This window comes from Salmo salar, chromosome ssa05, assembly GCF_905237065.1.
Source record: "Salmo salar chromosome ssa05, Ssal_v3.1, whole genome shotgun sequence".
NCBI classification, from domain to species: domain Eukaryota; kingdom Metazoa; phylum Chordata; class Actinopteri; order Salmoniformes; family Salmonidae; genus Salmo; species Salmo salar.
The window spans coordinates 50,054,268-50,072,832 of record NC_059446.1 but is presented as its reverse complement, the minus strand read 5'-3'; the positions used below and the strand labels follow the sequence as shown (position 1 = coordinate 50,072,832).

The window sequence follows — 18,565 nt, the reverse complement described above, 5'->3', positions numbered from 1 at the left end:
CTTTCAATGCCTTCTGCCCAGCGCATTATATTGTATTCTTTATTTTTGTCACAAAAATGTGTCAGTAAAACGTTTTCTTATAAATACTGCATAGTGCAAGTGATGTGTGGTTATGGAAACTTATATCAGACTGAAATGTAAGAAGTTTGGGGGCTGGAGAAAAAAAAGGCCTAAAGATGCCACTGCTAAATTCCTGGACTCGCCCAGTGACTTCAGCACCATGGACAGGAAACTCTAAGCCGCGCCCCAATCAGACGAACATTGCTTCAAAATGTAGATATTTGTTGTTATTTCATGCATTTGTTGTTGTCACACACCCTGATATTATTGTCTGTGTCATTCTACATAGGCTATGGGAGGCGGGAAGTAGGCGATTTCAGGACGGAACAATGCCTGCGTTATGTAAACCAACACTGTTGGAACATTGGTCATATTTGACTTCGAGCGCGCGCTGTCACTGTTGGTGAGTGTTTAGCAGCTTCATCTTCGTCCAATCCTGTGTGCACAGTGTAATTTCCACATATCAAAACACAGTGGGATGGGCTCGACAGTCAGACTCGTGATGAACACTGGAGTAATGAGGGACTCGTTGTGGTATCCGTGATTTAGGCTACACCCGCATCCTTTGCGACTGGGGGAATCATCACCAAACATCCAGGCTAGTATAATTATATGTTTATGTAAATAGCTTGATGAAAACATTTTGGAAAAAATAGGAATTGGAAAAAACGATACGCATGTCATTCTGATTTCTAGCTAGTCTATGATGTTGTTTACTTTCCCATTTCTTATCACAATTTGCTGTCCATCGACATATTGTCGTATTTAGTTAAATTCGAAATTATGATTGTAAAATACAAAAAATGGTCAGGTTAAGTTTGAACTCATACAGCTCTTGATCATATTCAGCACTACGAGACAGTGGACAGCGCCACTGATTTCAACTGCGTATTAAAATTATCCCATGGGCGACCATCCCCCTATGCATTGATATCTTTCTTCTGGGATTACAAGAGCGACAAAACATGTTTTGGTAGCTATATTTCAGTACATTTATGGGCTAGACTATATGTTTTGCATTCGTTGCTGGATTTTGTGAGAATGGTCTAAAATCATTGACAAACCATCAATCTTAAGAATTCATACATGTGGCGGGAAACTTTTGATATTAGGCCTGCCTTTGGTGTTAAACTTGGGCAGAGCAGGTAAGAAAAACAAAAAAACAACAACTACAATAACCTTCATCCAAGTCACCATGAAGCACATCACATACTGTAACTTATACATGGACAAACATGGTCAGCATTTGCAGAAACAGATGGATATTAAGGAACGTTTTGCCATCATAAATTGGCTGATGTGAGCTGTCTGTATTCTCTCTGTAAATAATGTGTGTATTTAGAGCGCACTGAATTGGATGTTATTGACCACCAACAGCAAGTGAAAGCTTTTACACCTTGCCATTGTTATGGGTCTTTTGTGGGTATCTATGCACACCATAAGCGTCAGGTTGATAAGGATAATCTATGTTGGATTTGGGGAAAATCTATCAAAGCACTATATAGAACTGGACATTTTCAGATGTGGTTTTATTGGAGAAACTGTGAACATTATCAAAAGACAGAAAATTAGACACCTTGAAACACATAGTTTCTATCATCATCCTGAATGCTCACACACATGTTTGCATGTACACACACACACACACACACACACACACAATGTCCTGTCCAATAAACTTATGTTCTCTGTTTTTATATGGTTTTCAATATATGATTATGTGCCATACCATATGTCAACCCGCTCAGAGGAAAATATTGGATTATATAATGCTTCATACAGTTGACTGCCCTAAAGTGCATACTCAAACCAAGCAGGCCGACTAAATACAGATTGAACAGATTAAGGACGCAGTATTGTGAGATAATTCCCAGCTCAGAAATAACCTTACGTCTCTAGTGCAACGCAAATAACAAATAACTCTACTTGAATTGAATGAAACCATTATACCCACTAAATAGGCTTTCATAACTAAATTAGTTGTCTTGTTAAAATATGAGCTTGCCATACCCTGTAGACCTGTGCAGCTATTTAAAGGCCCAGAGGTCTTATATATTTCCACACTATGTTGGAAAAATACTGTGAAATTGTGAAAATTATGATAATACCCTTTTAGTGTAAGAGCTGTTTGAAAAGACCACCTAAAATGTCAGCCTGTTTTGGTGGGATGGCATTTTGGCCTGACTGGTGACACCACCAGGTGTTAAATTTGTGAATAGACCAAGTACAAAGAGCGTTCCAAACCTCTCTGCCAATGACAGCTAATTTGAGTTTTCCCCTCCCCACTCAGATCACTACCAGACAGTCCGAGCAACATTTTTGTTTGAGAAATTGCTCTTTGCTAAGAAGCAATTTTTTTCATTTTTCATTTTTTTCATTTAAAACAATCACAGCAAGGTACATAAATTGTTACCCAGAAATGATTTGATATTGCGATAAACGGCTGCAAACCACTAGAAGAGATGAGTAACCTTGCCTGCAGAACAGAGCATTTATGTTAACTCCCAAAGACTTTAGCTTGGTGGGCTAACATAGTCTTGAGTTATGCAGAACACCCGGGTTTGATACCCAGTTGATTGCATAAGTTCCAGCGTTAGGACCCAGCGACAGGAATATTGTGAACAACACAGCCAGGTCACCCGTGATACAAGTCAGTATTAGACGTCCATCCATGTCTGAGGATGTCAGGAGATGATGTGGAAACCAGCCACAAGAGGCAACAGTGAGTGCTGTTAGTTTCAAGTAGGTTTCTGCTTCCGATGTGGACAGAGATGGGGGATGGGTGTAAGCATCTACCTCTGGTGCCAAAAGTTGCATGTTCAAATCCAGCTCTAGAAAGTTGTTTTTGAGATTTTTCCCCTTACCTTAACTCAACATGAATGCCTAACCTTAAGATTTCAATGCTTGAGAAACATGGACGAACATCTAATTCTGACGTGAGACTGTGAGAGCTTGTTGCAGATGGTCACGTTGTTTTGTATCTTATCTACCGAGAGCATGCATGGGTAGGCTTAGATGAAAACATCTCTCTCTCTCTGTGAATCTGAGGCTGTCAACCTTCCACCCAGGTCTCTATCTGCTAAGGAACCACCAGGGTCACATTTACCTGCATGGAAAATGAAATGTTTTAAAATATTTTGAAACGGAAAGTGAAAATATGTGCTTCTTATTTGACAAGTCCAGGTAGTCTCACGGTTTCAGTCCCTTTTCTTTGATCTTTTCTTCTACCTGGGTCATTCCTCATGACCCAGGAGAATGATATTTACAAGCCCTGCTGAGATTCAATCAGCATTGAGACACTGTATGGACATTATACGACAACAACTATTGAGTATAGCAATGCACAAACTTGATTGCATTATCCTGACAAATATTGTAGCTGATGTGCACAGAGACAACGGCTCACGTGCGCTTGCTCATATGGAAGCACACCTGACCTTGTTGTAACACTCCCCCCACACTGCCCTAGGCCACACCCGAAGTAAACCACATCGACCTTTGTTATGTTGCAGGAGGAAAACCCTCCTATTGCACGCTTGGAAGATGCAGAACACAGAACTGTCTGCAAATTTCATTGGCCCCATTTAGCCTGTGTCTTCCTTGCAGTAATTTTCCTCTGTTGCTAAGTATGTTGCTAGGGCATGGTTTGGTTGGTAGCTCTGAGACTGTGCCTGCTGCCTAATCTGATTCCACTTTGAAGCTGTGTGCCAGCTATCCAAAGGCGGGTAGAAACAAAAGGAAAACATATCGAGGCATAAAATGCTGGTGTACTGCTGTTTTATTGTGATGCTCATGACACACTTCTCAGTTGCCTTAAAAAAGGTACAAAAAGCTGAGCTCATTTCAGATGAACATTTGGGGTGTTCTCATATCAGGGCTGTAGGACATAGAAGACTAAAAGTGCATACAATCTGGTATAAAACCTGCCTTCAAGTATTATTTTTGTGGTTTAGCTGTTTAACTTATTTCTTCACCCTTACTTGCTGAAAACATACCCGTAGTGTAAGACATGATAGTCAGGGTACACAGTGTATTTCAGGATGGGTGTTTGCTTGGGGACAGGGACAGCAGATGTCCTGAGCTACATTTACCAACATCCTGGGTGCCATGCAGTCAAAATAAAGAGATAGCATCTGGACTGTAAGGGGGAAAAGTCCGGATTCAGTAAAGCGATAACGAATCAGACCTTAGGGGTCAATTACGTAATTAAAAAAAAAGGAAAAAAAGAAAATCAAACACGTACATAACCAACCTTTAAGCGATGATGCTAAGAGAGGCACAGCATTCAACAGGAGAGAGGGAATGGATAAGGAATGGAGTGATGTTATAATGTGCAGTCAGGCATTATGTGAACCATGATTTATTCAGCCATCAAACATTAATAAAACATACACTTTTGTGCATGTACTGGAGCCTGGATGTCTTTGTATGTCTATGTCAAAATGGAGATGTCACGTCCTGACCAGTAAGGAGTCATTTTGTTATTGTAGTATGGTCAGGATGTGGCAGGGGTGTGTTTGATTTATTTGTCTTGGGTTTTTGAGTAATGTTCTATGTTGTCTATTTCTATGTTTGAATGTCTATTTAGTCTATTTCTATGTTCAGGTTTTGGTTTGGCCTTCAATTGGAAGCAGCTGTTCTTCGTTGCTTCTAATTGGAGGCCATATTTAAGTAGGGGGTTTTTGTCACTGTGTTTGTGGGTAGTTGTTCCATGTATAGCTGTGTAGCCTTACAGGACTGTTTTTGGTCGTTGCTTGTTTCTTTTGTTTAGTGTTCACGTTTATCCAAATAAAAAAAGAAGATGAGCACAATACCCGCTGCGCCTTGGTCCACTTTTTACGACGCGCCTGACAGAACTACCCACCAAACGAAGACCAAGCAGTGGGGTTTGGAGCACCAGGGAGAAGGATGGACTTGGAGTGATGAACGACGATTCTGGGAGAACAAACTAAGGGAGCTAGAGGAGACCAGGAGGCATCCCCCCCCAATTTTTGGGGGGGCACACGGGGAGTTGGGCAGAGTCAGGATGCAGACCTGACCCAACTCCCCGTGCTTATTACAGGGAGCGACGGATCAAGAAAGCACCGAGCTATGCGGAAATGCGCACTATATTGCCCAGGAGCATTCAAAGGCCGGTGCGATTGGTTAAAGCTCCTCAGTATGGCCAGGCGATGTTGAGCACTCAGCCAGGAAGGGTTGTGCAGGCTGTATGCTCCAGACCTCCTGTGCGTCTCCAGGGTCCAGTTTACCCTGTTCCTGCTCCTCGCACTAGCCCTGAGGTGCGTGTCACTAGGCTGGCGCCTCCAAAGCCAGCTCCACGCATCAGGCCTCTAGTGCGCCTGCCCAATCCAGTACGTCCTGCTCCTCGCACTAGCCTTGAGGTGCGTGTCACCAGTCTGGCGCCTCCAAAGCCAGCCCCACGCATCAGGCCTTAGTGCGTGCCCTGTTTCTCGCACTAGCCCTGAGGTGCGTGTCACTAGTCTGGCGCCTCCAAAGCCAGCCCCACGCATCAGGCCTCTAGTGTGCCAGCCCAGTCCAGTACGTCCTGTTCCTGCTCCCCGCAATCAATGCGCCTCCATAACCTGGTACAGCCAGTGCCTGCTGTGAGCACTTGGCCTCCAGAGTCGCCCGGCAGTCCGGCGCAGCCAGAGTCGCCCGGCAGTCCGGCGCAGCCAGAGTCGCCCGGCAGTCCGGCGCAGCCAGAGTCGCCCGGCAGTCCGGCGCAGCCAGAGTCGCCCGGCAGTCCGGCGCAGCCAGAGTCGCCCCTCAGCCCAGAGCCTTCATACCCGCTGCGCCTTTCCACTTTTTACGATTCGCCTGACAGGAGAGGGTGAATTCAACTACGTGTATAGGGTCTGTGTAAATCAATATAAACACAAAATGCCATACACTATTATTCTGTCATTCTTATCTCAATATTCAGTGAGCAGTTTGCCGGTGTTACACTCTGGTGTCATCTTTTTGATAGCAAAAAGGCTCTTTGGCACAGGATCCCAAAAGGAACAAATGTCATAATTCTATTATGTTTCTTGTCAGAATGAATCATGGCACTGAGGAAAACTTAGTCAGCCCCTCTCTAATAGATGTGCCCCCGCACTTTGACTCTGTACCTGTATATAGCCTCGCTATTCTTTTACTTAACACTTGTTTTTCTTAAAACTGTATTGTTGGTTAAGGGCTTGTAAGTAAGCATTTCACTGTAATGTCTACACCTGTTGTATTCGGCACATGTGACAAATACAATTTTATTTGATTTGAGATGTTTGAATATGCTGCTGTGTGCTTTCCACCTAGTGGGACATAATTTATTCATTTATTTCTAAATGAAGAGTTAGAAACACACCCAGTTCCTCTCTGCAGCATCACTCACGACTCGATTTCAATCATCATTCCATTATATTGATACATAATCGGATAATGGATTTTAGGTTGTATTTTCTGTGGCACATGCATGTGAAGGACAGTAAGCCTGGGTTTTATTGGATTTAAGAAACGGTCTCATGCCTTTGTTCCATGTTTGAGGAAATACATGCAAAATATTTTCAAGAAAAACAAAAATGTGTTCAATCTGGTAGCCTATATTTGATGTGAGCTCACTTGTTTAATGACCAAGGTCCGGTCAGTGTCTGTGCCATCTGTGCCAGGCTGGGGTGGACGTAGGCGGAGGTGACATTTTTTACGTAACAGATTTCGGAGAGTCGCCCTTGTTCGTAAATGGTTCAGTGCCTGTGTGCCACGTCAGGATGCCTTGGACAGAAATACATCTCACCTAGTTTTACTTTTCTCACAGATCCAAAGGGGAAAACGCAGCATTAAGCACAATGGGGCCATTCCAGGAATATGAGGTGGGTGTCATTGCAACACTTTGAAAGTTGATCATTCTTGCTATATTAGGCTATCATTTTTAATCTTAACAATTCCATTAATATTTTTGTAAAAATGTCATGAAATTAATAGTGATAATAGGGATAGAATGATAATCTAATCTAGACTATCACATTAGTAGACCATAATTATTTCATGATTGTGCTGCTGTGACAGAGCTAATGTAGTAAGACAAAAACAAAATGCGCAAAGCTATATTTGCGCACACCGATTCTCGTATGAATTTGATTTGTTCTTGTGGCAAAAATTCAAGTGGCGAGTTGTGATACCTGTATGGTTCTCAGGAAAAGAAGTCACCAGGGAAGGAGAGCCCCCGCAGCCGCATCCCACGCTTGATCCTCCATCCTTTCCACCCTAATGTGAAAGGGTCACCCCTGTCCGAATCACCCATTTCAGAGGAGGAGGGTAAGGACTGTGACATCAGCTCAGATAACTCCAAACGGACCATCAGCACCAACAGCTTTTGCTCAGGTATGTGGTTCCCATGTTTTAGATCATGGTTAGGGTGCATCATAAAAGTCTAAAATAGTTATTCTAATCTCAGTAAATTGATCTGAAAACATAAAATTAATAGGAATTTGCTTTCACCTGTCAGTATTGTCACATTGTTGATGGCAGCCAGGGCAGTACTCGCAAGGGCAAATGGGCTGGTCTATCTTTAGCCCAGTGGGCCTTCCTAAATCTAATTTGTGTGTGCAGAATGAATGCCCGCCAGCGTGTTAGAAATGCCCAGGACGATTTCTGATCCCAGTCCGTCCCTGCTGCAAGAATTCATCATATAAAAATGTCTGAAATCATGCCAACACACTTATGTTAGGCTTTGTTACACCATTCTGGCCAAGTAGGCCGAATCCACATCTTATCGCACACACGTCAGGGTGTTGATTACATAATCATGCATTGGAGATTGAGAGTGTTGCCAAGTCAAATTATGTAAAGAGAAGTCCTCATCATATGAAAGCTCGTTGATTACTGTTTAAATCAACTAGCATACTTTTTTCTAGATGACAACTGTTGAAACAAATCTGAATTACACAAGGCAAACAACTTACCATAAACAACAAATTTGGCAAAGAGAAGTTTGCTTAATACTTGGCATTATTCCAGAAATGACCTAGCCTGCTGTAGTAGGTCTAGCTTCTTTTCTTAATTGACAACAGTTAAAGCTAACCAAAATTAGGTTACAACATATTGATGTATATTGAATAATATTAAGTCATCATGGAAGTTTGACACCCCTTTCACCTCCCTTCTGCTACCATAACACAGTGCTGTGGTGTTGGTAATATGAACACTGTTGGTTGGATGAGTTACAGTACGAACAGATCAGAGTGCAAGGTTCAGTCCCTCTTAAGGATTGACTGCTGTGTGTTCCATGCTGCATGCGTATTCTTGGCTATACCTGTCTACATAGATGACACTGGCTGCCCCAGTAGTCAGTCTGTGTCCCCCTCCAAAACCCTGTCAGGGTCAGACAACAGTCCACAAGGATCCCCCACGCCCACCGCTGAGTGCAAGACCAAGGTGAAGAGGGTGAGGGTGATGGCAGAGTGGCACGCACCGCCGCCAAGGCACAAGAGGGAGCAGCGATCATCCACATTGCCCAGAGGTAGGCCACTACAGAGAATGGCTTCAGGTTTATTTTTGTATGTGGGGTTAGGAGGCTCGTACATACTATAAGGGCACAGGGCGAGACCCAGATGCAGACACGGGAGGCAGATGGTTTGAGTCTCTGACATTTATTATAATCCAAGTGGCAGGCAAGAGATTGTCGTGGACAGACAAGAAAGTCAAAACCAGATCAGAGTTCAGGAGATACAGAGTGGCAGGCAGGCTCGAGGTCAGGGCACGCAGTATGGTCAGGCAGGCAGGTTCAGAGTCAAGGCAGGCAAGGGTCAAAATCGGGAGGACTAGAAAAGGAGGAGCATGGAAAACCACGCTGGTTGACTTGACAAGACAAACTGGCAACAGACAAACAGGGAACACCGGAATAAATACCCAGGGACTAATGGGGAAGACGGGTGACACCCGGAGGTGGGTGGAGACAATCACAAAGACAGGTGAAACAGTACCCCCCCAGGGGCACCACCTGGCATGCTACCTGGGCGCATATCTGGCTGACGGCGGTGAAAGTTGATGATGAGGGCTTGGTCCAGGATGTCTTTAGCGGGAACCCAACACCTCTGTTCCGGGCCATAACCATCCCAGTCAACTAGGTACTGGAAACCCCTGCCCCGTGGTTGAACCCTCAGGAGGCGTCTCACCGTGTAGACTGGCTGACCTTCGATAACAAACGGGAGGGGGGGGGGGGGGGGAATGGGCCTAGAAACAGAAGGACTGTGAGACAAGGGCTTAATCTTGGACACATGAAAAGTAGGATGAACACAGAGGGTATGGGGTAACAGCAGGCAAACAGCAGTGGGACTAAGGACTCTAGAAGATGGGGAAAGGACCAATGAAACGGGGGGGGAGTTTACAGGATTCCACCCAGAGGGGCAGGTCCCGTGTGGACAACCATACCCTCTGCCCGACCCGATAGTGGGGAGGCTGATTCCTCCTTCGAATGCTCCATGGGGTGAGTCCAGTAGCCGAGCAGGGAAGAGTGTTCCTAGCATATTCCACCCAGACCAGTTGCTGGCTACAGGTGGTGGGGTTACTAGCAAGGAGACGCCAAAGTGTTGTCTCCATGTCTTTATTGGCTCGCTCCGACTGGCCGTTGGATTGGGGATGAAACCCGGAGGACAGCCTGGCCGATGACCTGATAATGATGGGAAACGCCTTCAAGAATCAGGACGAGAACTGAGGACCCCGATCTGAGATCATGTCGACTGGGAGTCCATGGATTCGGAAGACGTGCTGCACCCCGAGTTGGGCCGTCTCCTTGGCTGAAGGTAACTTGTGAAGAGGGATGAAATGGGCGGCTTTGGAAAACCTATCCACCACCGTCAGAATGGTGGTGTTACCATCTGATGGGGGAAGCCCAGTGACAAAATCCAGGGAAATATGGACCAGGGGCAATGAGGGACAGGGAGTGGCTGAAGGAGGCCAGACGGAATTTGCTACGGAGTCTTGCTTTGAGAGCACACCAATGGGTCCGGCTGGGAACGTTGCGCCTTCCGGACCAGAGCCTCAATAGCGCAAAAAACCGAAGCCGCCAAACATGAGGCAGGGAGGATGTCTCAGATTCAGAGGGCGTGGCAGTGGAACTGTACACATGGGACAGAGCGTCCGGCTTCATGTTTTTGGACCCTGGGCGGTAGGAGATGGTGAAATTTAAGCTAGTAAATAACAGGGCCCAACGAGCTTGCCTTGGGTTGAGGCGCTTGGCAGAGTGGAGGTATTCTAAATTATTAAGGTCCAACCATACCAAAAATGGATGTCCCGCCCCTTCCAGCCAGTGCCTCCACTTCTCCAGAGCCATCTTAACCGCTAGGAATTCACGGTTCCCAATGTCATAGTTCCACTCCGCAGGGTTGAGACATGAAGGCACAGGGATGAAGCTTTTGGTCCTGGACGGATTGCTGGGAAAGGACAGCCCCTACTTCCACATCGGCAGCGTCAACCACAAACTGACGAGTCAGGTCTGGATGGATGAAGATGTGGGCAGTAGTGAATCGCTGCATTAGATCCCCAAAAGCCTTGTCCGCTGCTGGAGACCATGTGAACGGTAACTTGGGAGAGGTGAGTGCAGCGAGGGGGCCAGCCAGGTTGCTGTAGCCCCGATTTTAAATGGCGGTAGAAATTAGCAAACCCCAGAAACCATTGTAGCTGCTCCCTGGGCAGAACGAGAGAACCAGGATGTCGTCGGGGTAGACAAAAACAAAACGATTCAACATGTCCCGAAGCACATCATTGACCATGGCCTGGAGACAGCGGGCACGTTGATGAGTCCAAACAACCTGACCGGGTACTCAGTGTCCACCGACAGTGTTGAAAGCCATCTTCTACTCGTCTCCTCACAAAGTGGTAGGCATTCCGAAGGTCCAGTTTGGAAAAGATGGTAGCCCCCTGGAGAGGTTCGATAGCCAAGGAGAGGAGTGGTAGAGGGTACCAATTTTAGATCAATGTCATTGAGGCCCCAGTAATCAATGCATGGACGCAGGGTCTTGTCCTTCTTCCCCAAAAAGAATACTGCACTAGCAGGAGAGTCAGGAGGACGAACGCTCCCAACAGCCAGAGAGTCCTCTGCGAGAGGGTTCCCAGTCAGGCTCACCAATGTACTTGTACCTACTAAGGATTCAGGTCTCTTCACTGGGCAGGTGGCTATGTAATTCCCTACAGCACCACAATACAGACAACTATAGGAGCTTAGCCTGTGTGAATGTTCCTTAGGTGATAATTTAGCTCTCTCCAGTTGCATAGGTTCCGGTATATCAAACTCACCCGTCGTCGATGATTCGCGAGGGAGCTCGGGTGGCCTCAGATCCTCTTGGAAAAACAGCCTTTTGGGACTTCCGGATTCCTTTGGAGGTGAACGAGCTGCAGCGGCTGGACGAGTGTGACATAGGCCAGACCTCTCACTCGAGTGTTCCCGTAGATGTCTATCAATCCTAATGGTGAGGGTGATGAGGGAATTGAGGTCCACCGGTAACTCCCGAGCAGCTAGCTCATCTTTTATCACCTCTGATAATCTGTGAAGGTAGGTATCGAATAGGGACTTCGGATTCCAGGCACTCTCGGTAGCCAACGTGCGAAAGTCAATAGTGTAGTCTGCCATACTACAGGAGTCTTGACGTAATTGAAGAGGTTTTTGGGCCATCTCTCCCAGGATACCGGAGAATCGAAAACCTTCCTCACCTCTGCCATGAAGTCTTCCAGATCACGACAAATAGCGGATTGTTGCTCTCAAACTGCTGTAGCCCAGGAGAGCGTACTTCCCGACATTAGCATAATATATGCTATCCTCGACCGATCCGAAGATGGCTGCAACTCGAAAATGAGGGAGCACTGAGTAAGAAACTCCCGGCAGGTTCCAGGATCCCCAGAATATTGCTCCGGAGGTTGTAAGCGGGGTTCTCTGGGAGCCAGGGGTAGGCTGTACATGTACAAACCCACCACTAATAGTAAAAAGGTTACTGGGTGGTCTCAGAGGTGGCAGGCTTCCTGAGCTAACTCCCTGATTTGCTCCATAATAGCCTTGAATACTTGGTCGTGGCGTTCCGTCAGGAAACGAAGCCCTTCCAAAAGGTCCAGCAGTAGCTCATGCCTCCTAATGGTGGCTCCCTGCAGGGAGACAGCATGATGGTAGAGCTGGTCCAAGTCTGCTTGGTCAGTTTGTACTATAAGGGCACAGGGCGAGACCCAGATACAGACACGGGTGGCAGATGGTTCGAGTCTCTGATATTTAGTATAATCCAAGGGACAGGCAAAAGAATGGTCGTGGACAGGTAAAAGATCATAAACAAGGTCAGAGTTCAGGAGGTACAGAGTGGCAGGCAGGCTCAAAGTCAGGGCAGGCAGTATGGTCAGGCAGGTGAGTTCAGAGTTAATGCATGCAAGGGTCAAAATCAGGGGACTAGCAAAAGCGAGGTAAGAAAAAGCAGGCACATGGAAAACCACACTGATTGACTTGACAAGACAAACAGGGAACACCGGAATAAATACCCAGGGACTAATGGGGAAAACGGGTGACACCTGGAGGTGGGTGGAGACAATCACAAAGACAGGTAAAACAGATCAGGGCGGGACACATATGTTGTCCTAGTAGATCTTAGGTTTTTCTCTCAATTCTGATTCTGTTTATATTTATTTGTTTGATTGAAGTACTTATCTAACTATTAATTGAAATAGATCTACAAAATAGATCTACGTCAGATTAAAATATATATGAAATAACCATGTGAAATGGTTTCTTGTAGACCAGGGTTGGGCTCAATTAAAATTGAAGGCAGTCAATTCAGGAAGTAAACTAAAATCACAATCCAATAATAGAAAAAAGGGCATTTATTTTCAATGACTTCTCAATAAACTCAAAACTAAATGCTATTTATTTCGAAAGTTTAAATGTCTGCATTTTAAATTAAAATAATTTATTGATTGACTGCCTTTAATTCAAATTGAGCTCAACCCTGATTTCTAAATGCTTTGTGTGTATACTGCAAAGTATTGTTTTCATGTAATTTGAGCAGTAGAAGGTAAACAACAATGATTTGCTTGGTGAGAGAATGGGAGAATCTCAATTGCACAACACCCATTGGAGGAGACAGTCAGAGTGGCAGGACCTCTGGCTTTCTCATCCAGTAGTGTTTGAGAAGGAGGCGAGACGCGAGACCTTTTTTTTTATGAGTATGCAATTGAGGTTCTCCAATTGAGGTTCTCCCTATGGCAACATCCTAAATACCTCTCACAGTGTACACTTGTTCACTGACTGGTATAAGAAATATGGTAGAAACTTCCCCATGCCTACACCAATCCAATGCTTTTACATTTCTGGGGAATACTGAACGAGTGCAAGAAGGAGATAATATTGGGACGCATTCAATGGTTGTGTTCCCCTGCTCAGACATTGTATGCCTTAACCAATTGTTGCATGACACTTCATTGATTGTGCCTTTGGGCACCAGATTGCTATAACATATGTCATATGATGTGGTTAGCTGATATGTAAAATAGTTATCCAGGCCTGATTGGCATGCGTCAGCAACGTCTGTGCAGAAGAAGGCCAACATTGAGGGGATTCGATTAATCTGGCCCGGGCACCCCGTTTGAAACCCACGTTGAAGTTGGCTCAAAACAAAAGTGATGTAATTAAGCAAGTGGAGTAATGAGTAGGATTCTGTGTTTTCACATGCAAAAGTTATTGCTTTTGATATAAATACTTTATCTGCCTTCCAAATTAAAAATAGTTTGAAAATTCAAACATATACTGTATGGAAAGGAGATTGTTTCTGGATGATGCGTCATGCTGCCTTGTTGACGACATGACCAAGCAGCGCAGATTATGGTTTGATTTGAGAAGGGCATACTGGTGCCCGAGGCTCAGCATAATTGAATCGGCCCAATGGCTTGAGCAAGGTTCCAGTCCAGAGAGGCTGCTGATTGGATAATTAATGTTGGACCTGAGGTTTTTCAATTTGGCTGATTAGTAGTCGTTAACAGTCAGACTTCACGTATTGGTTGGCAGCACATTGTACCTGCAATTGACTCACTCAGTGTAGAAGGTTCAGTTTTGTTGTTAGTTAATCATAAATTCACAGTGAGCACATTACTATGGTTTTATCAAATGGAAAGAGATGCTACTCAGTGTGTCTGACTACAGGTAGCGAGGCAGACTTCAGTTCCTCCAGCAGCACGGGCAGCCTAAAGAGAGGGGAGAGCCTGGCCCAAAACTCCACTGGGAAGAAGATCTCCTCACGCAGGTGAGATATGGGGTGGCTCTGTTTCTCTACTGCTTCCATTCTAGAAGCAGACACTGACTTACCATTATCTTACCCCACCAGTGGGTGTTACATTTAAAGGGCCAGTTTCCGAGACCCAGATGCAGCCTTGTCCTAAACTAAAATGCACTTTCAACAAAAATGTCATTGGGTCTGGGAAACTGTTCCTAAAAGTATAGCTATGCTATTTCTTTAAGGCTGTCTCTTTTCCCCGCTGGTGTGTTTTATTTATTTTTTTATGAGGGGACCATCCTGGATATAGTGCTATTTTTTAAAAAAAAAAAAATTTTCCCCAATGATAAATGGACAACATTACAAGACTGGTGTTGTGGAAAATGTAATCTCCTTAGTTTTGCCTAACTACTGCATGTATTTTCCCACATCAGGAGCCTCCCGATGTTCAAACTGACAGGGAGCCCCTCAGCATCCCATGATGCAGAGCTCTATGCCCCGTACAGGATGATCCCCTCATCCAGCAGCAGCTCCAGCCCCACAATACCCTCCAGGTAAACAGCCATGTCATACCCACACCACATACACTGGCCAGTTCCAGAAACAACCTCCAGTGTTACCCCTTCTGGTATTTATTTTGCCATATTGCTTATGTGGACAGGGCCTAGATCTAAAATGATTGGATAGCTCAAAGCAATATGGCAATAATTCCACCTATCCTATCAAAGGACAAGAGCAACTACCATGTTCCTATCATTTAATTTCAACATGAAATGCCCTAGGAAGAAGGGGCTAGGGGTCCATTTGTAATGGTGCATCTGTTGCTCTGGGAGGGGTGGGCATTTACTAGGTGGGGAAAGGGGGGGATAGATTAGGCTCTATGCCGGGACTCATCTCCTTTTCTGAGACAGGGATTATATCGGTCAGGATTGGGCTATGCCAAGATTAGAGGATTTTATAAACAGTCTGGATTTTGTTATTGTGTGCACGGGTGTCAACCTTGGGTTTATAGGAGAGGAAGAGGTCATGAATATTTCATTACTCAGTCGATAGCCTGGCTGCATTCCTGCCTCATTTTTTATTTTATTTTTTACTTTGCACATTTTGTGATAGTGCTTCTGGGTTCTCGTGTTGCTATGTGGCAGAATATTCACTCGAGGGTTCCTGTGCTGCCATGACAGCAGCACTGCATGAACAAGCTCAACCTTGCCTTTCTGCTCAGACTGTAAGATGACTAACCAGAGCCCTCTTGAATTCAGCCCACAGGCTTAATGTGAGTCGTTCCCTATGCAACACAATCCCTACTTATGTATCTTATGCGGACGTGAAAACGTCCATGACTGCATTTGTTTCTCGAGTCATTTTTATTGCTACAGGTTTTTTATTCCTTGTTCCCCTCAGCTCTCTTCTGCCTGGCTGGGTTCTGTGTGATGTCCTTGTTCTCTCGCTACTTTCTGCTAGCCTGTTCTATTTCTGGCAGGGATGCAGACTCTCATCAAAGCACAAGTCCCAGGTTGTTGCTAGGATATAGTGCTAGCTTTTAAGCCTGTGTGAAAGTGGGGCTGTTCTGCATACTAGCCAAATCCATCCTCTGACACGTTTCATCATTCCTTTTTTAGGCCTGATCACAGGGATATTTCAGAACTGCTGATGTATAATTGAAGTTCAATGTACTTGTACTAATTTTAAAAACAGTTTAGGTATGTCAGTAAAAACACTTAACTTGTAGATTACAGCCAAGCAAATATAATTTGGGCTTTCCCTCATTGTTTCCCTAGCCATCCCTGACGGCTTTTGACCAACCTGCCATTTTAGCTTTTTGCAGCATGAAGTCGGCTGGCTGGTTAGCTTATGTCCTGACAGTGCTATCCCACAGTACAGGATGGTGTGTACAATAGATGGTGTGTCCTCTTCCTCAGTATCCATGTTGAGAAAAAGATGGTGTCTCACCAGCAGGGCAAACGTAATTTCCGGTCTCCTCCCCATAAGGATGACCCCCAGACGTTACCACACCTGTGGGGACAACCATGGACTTAGACCCCCCAATCCAGAGCAGTACCTCACCCCCCTGCAACAGAAGGAGGTAGCCATTCGCCACCTGAGGAGCAAGCTGAGGGAAGCGGAGAACACCGTCCACGACAGGTTGCCTTCTCAGTGAACATCTCATGTTTAGCTTGTTTCCTAAATGCGTCCCATAGAGCACATTCCACCTGCAGTGTAGAAAAACATTGCAATCCCATACAGCTGTAACTACTAGCTAACCCTCTCTTTTCTCCCTCAGGGAGTCTGAGATCGAGGAGCTCAAGTCCCAGCTGGGCAGGATGAGGGAGGACTGGATCGAGGAGGAGTGCCACCGCGTAGAGGCGCAGCTGGCCCTGAAGGAGGCACGCAAGGAGATCAAGCAGCTCCGGCAGGTTGTGGAGACCATGAAGAGCAGTCTGATGGAGAAGGACAAGGGCATCCAGAAGTACTTTGTCGACATCAACATCCAGAACCGCAAGCTGGAGTGCCTGCTGCACAGCATGGAGATGGCCCAGAGCGGCTCCACGCTGCAAGACGAGCCAACCATGGACCTCATCTGTGGTGATTCCCCTTTCAATGATAAGCAGGGGGAGGTCGGTGACCAGGCGGTGGAGGAGATGGAAGATGGTGGGCTGCTGGTCAATGACAACCTGGCGCACGTGCTCATGTCCACAGCAGTGGACTCTAGCGGTAAGCTACGCTGCCACCCAGAGGCTGGTCCTGGGGTGTCCACTCTACTCCACAGTCTGGAGGAGAAGATCGCACCACTGCCTCCACCACCCTCTTCCAACACGTTCTGCTACAGCACACTCCCCTTCCCCGCTCCAGAGGAGAAGGCCGTTCAGACCGAGGTGTTGTCCTTCCCTCCTGACCTGCATGCCCTCCTGCTGCAGCTGCTGAAGTTCCATGGTGGTGCAGTTGGAGATGCTCTCCTCCCAGCTTCTACCAGCCTCCTAGAAATCCCAGCACAGCAAGGCCCGGACTTGGCCCCTCTCCCGTCCACCTTAAGCCTGCCTAGCCCCTGCCAGCCCATCCCAGTTCTGCCAGTGAGCCCTTACATATTCAGTAATTCAGGGCTGTGTTGCTCAGACCCTGAGGTGATCTCCATGCGCTTCATGGAGGAGCTGGATTTTGAGGTGAGCAGTGAGGAGCCCTGCAGGGCCCTCGAGATGGCTGTGGTCAACAAAAGCTATTGGAGCAGCAGCTTCCTTGTTGATCTTGTTGCTGTGGCCGTACCAGTGTTGCCCACGGTGGCCTGGCTGTATTCCCGGCATGGCGTGGATGTGGCGGCGCCAGTCTACAACATCGCAGCATTGATCCGCGGCTGTTGCATCATGGGATTGCACTCTCTCCGTCACGTCACTCATCGGGCAGATGTGTAACGGTCTCCGACCCCCGCATGCACAGCCAAACCCCCTCCCCCCTCAACTTAAAGCACTTCATCATCCGTTAATCAAAGAGTATTTGTAACTCTTTAGTTTTTCTACACTTGTAAATATTAATGCTACAGTTATTACTTTAGGTTCCCACACAGTTACTTTGCACTGTGTACAGTTGTTGTGAGTTATGTCATTGTTTATGGTGAACGGATTTTGTTAACTTTATTTATTTTCCCTCTGTTTTCTTATCATAATTGTGTATAATCTGAGTAGGTGGTTATGCATCATTGATGTCCTGGGCTGGCACTAGTTACCCCTACTTAAAGCAACCATGTTTTTGTCTGAAAGTATTAGGATTTCTGAGGGTGGGGATGAAATTGAATGTTAGTTTGAACAAGTGTTTGTTATGGTTTATGTTCCAAAATAATCTTAAACCTGCTGCCAAAGCTTTATTAATGAACGTTCACTCTTTATTTTTCTACCTGGAAGTAGAGCGTACATGTGTAACAAATTGTTGATAGGTGTATGAGACCAACACTTCAAAACAACCCATACTTGTTTGTGCCTGAGCTACTGTGTGTAATACTCTTAACATCAAATGTCCTAATATATTTACTATTAAAGCATGATAATCCCATCCATGTTTGATTCCTCTTGGGCATTTTCTGGTGCCAAGGGTTTAGCTGACTTTAATCCCAAGCATTTTATAGTGAACATACATTCTAAATGGCTTATGTCCACAACGGTTATATTCTGTTTCATTGTTCTACAACCAATTGAGATGTGTTGTCTTTCTCATGGGTGCCAATTTCAATTGGTGATTTTCAGTTTCTCTTTAAATGCCCAAAAGAAGAATATTTGAGTGAGCAAATTAAACGAAAGACTTCTTGG

General features: G+C 45.6%; 1 protein-coding gene across 6 annotated transcripts; it reads left to right on the top strand.

Moving 5' to 3' along the window:
- Nucleotides 1–458: 458 nt before the first annotated feature.
- Nucleotides 459–18,311, top strand: LOC100195360 (syntabulin (syntaxin-interacting)). Of its 6 annotated transcripts, none has more exons than XM_014200171.2 (8): nt 459–658; nt 6,851–6,905; nt 7,230–7,416; nt 8,414–8,554; nt 14,204–14,303; nt 14,708–14,827; nt 16,227–16,415; nt 16,555–18,311. In XM_014200171.2, the coding sequence occupies exons 2-8, from the start codon at nt 6,882–6,884 to the stop codon at nt 17,675–17,677; spliced, it is 1,884 nt and encodes a 627-aa protein (XP_014055646.1). In that variant the 5' UTR covers nt 459–658; nt 6,851–6,881; the 3' UTR covers nt 17,678–18,311.
- Nucleotides 18,312–18,565: the final 254 nt, after the last annotated feature.

Coding starts and splice junctions, on each gene's coding strand:
- LOC100195360 (XM_014200168.2), top strand. CDS start 6,882: ATGGGGCCATTCCAGGAATATGAG. Junction 8,555..14,203: donor ATCATCCACATTGCCCAGAG/GTAGGCCACTAC, acceptor GTCTGACTACAG/GTAGCGAGGCAGACTTCAGT. Junction 16,416..16,554: donor GAGAACACCGTCCACGACAG/GTTGCCTTCTCA, acceptor TTTCTCCCTCAG/GGAGTCTGAGATCGAGGAGC.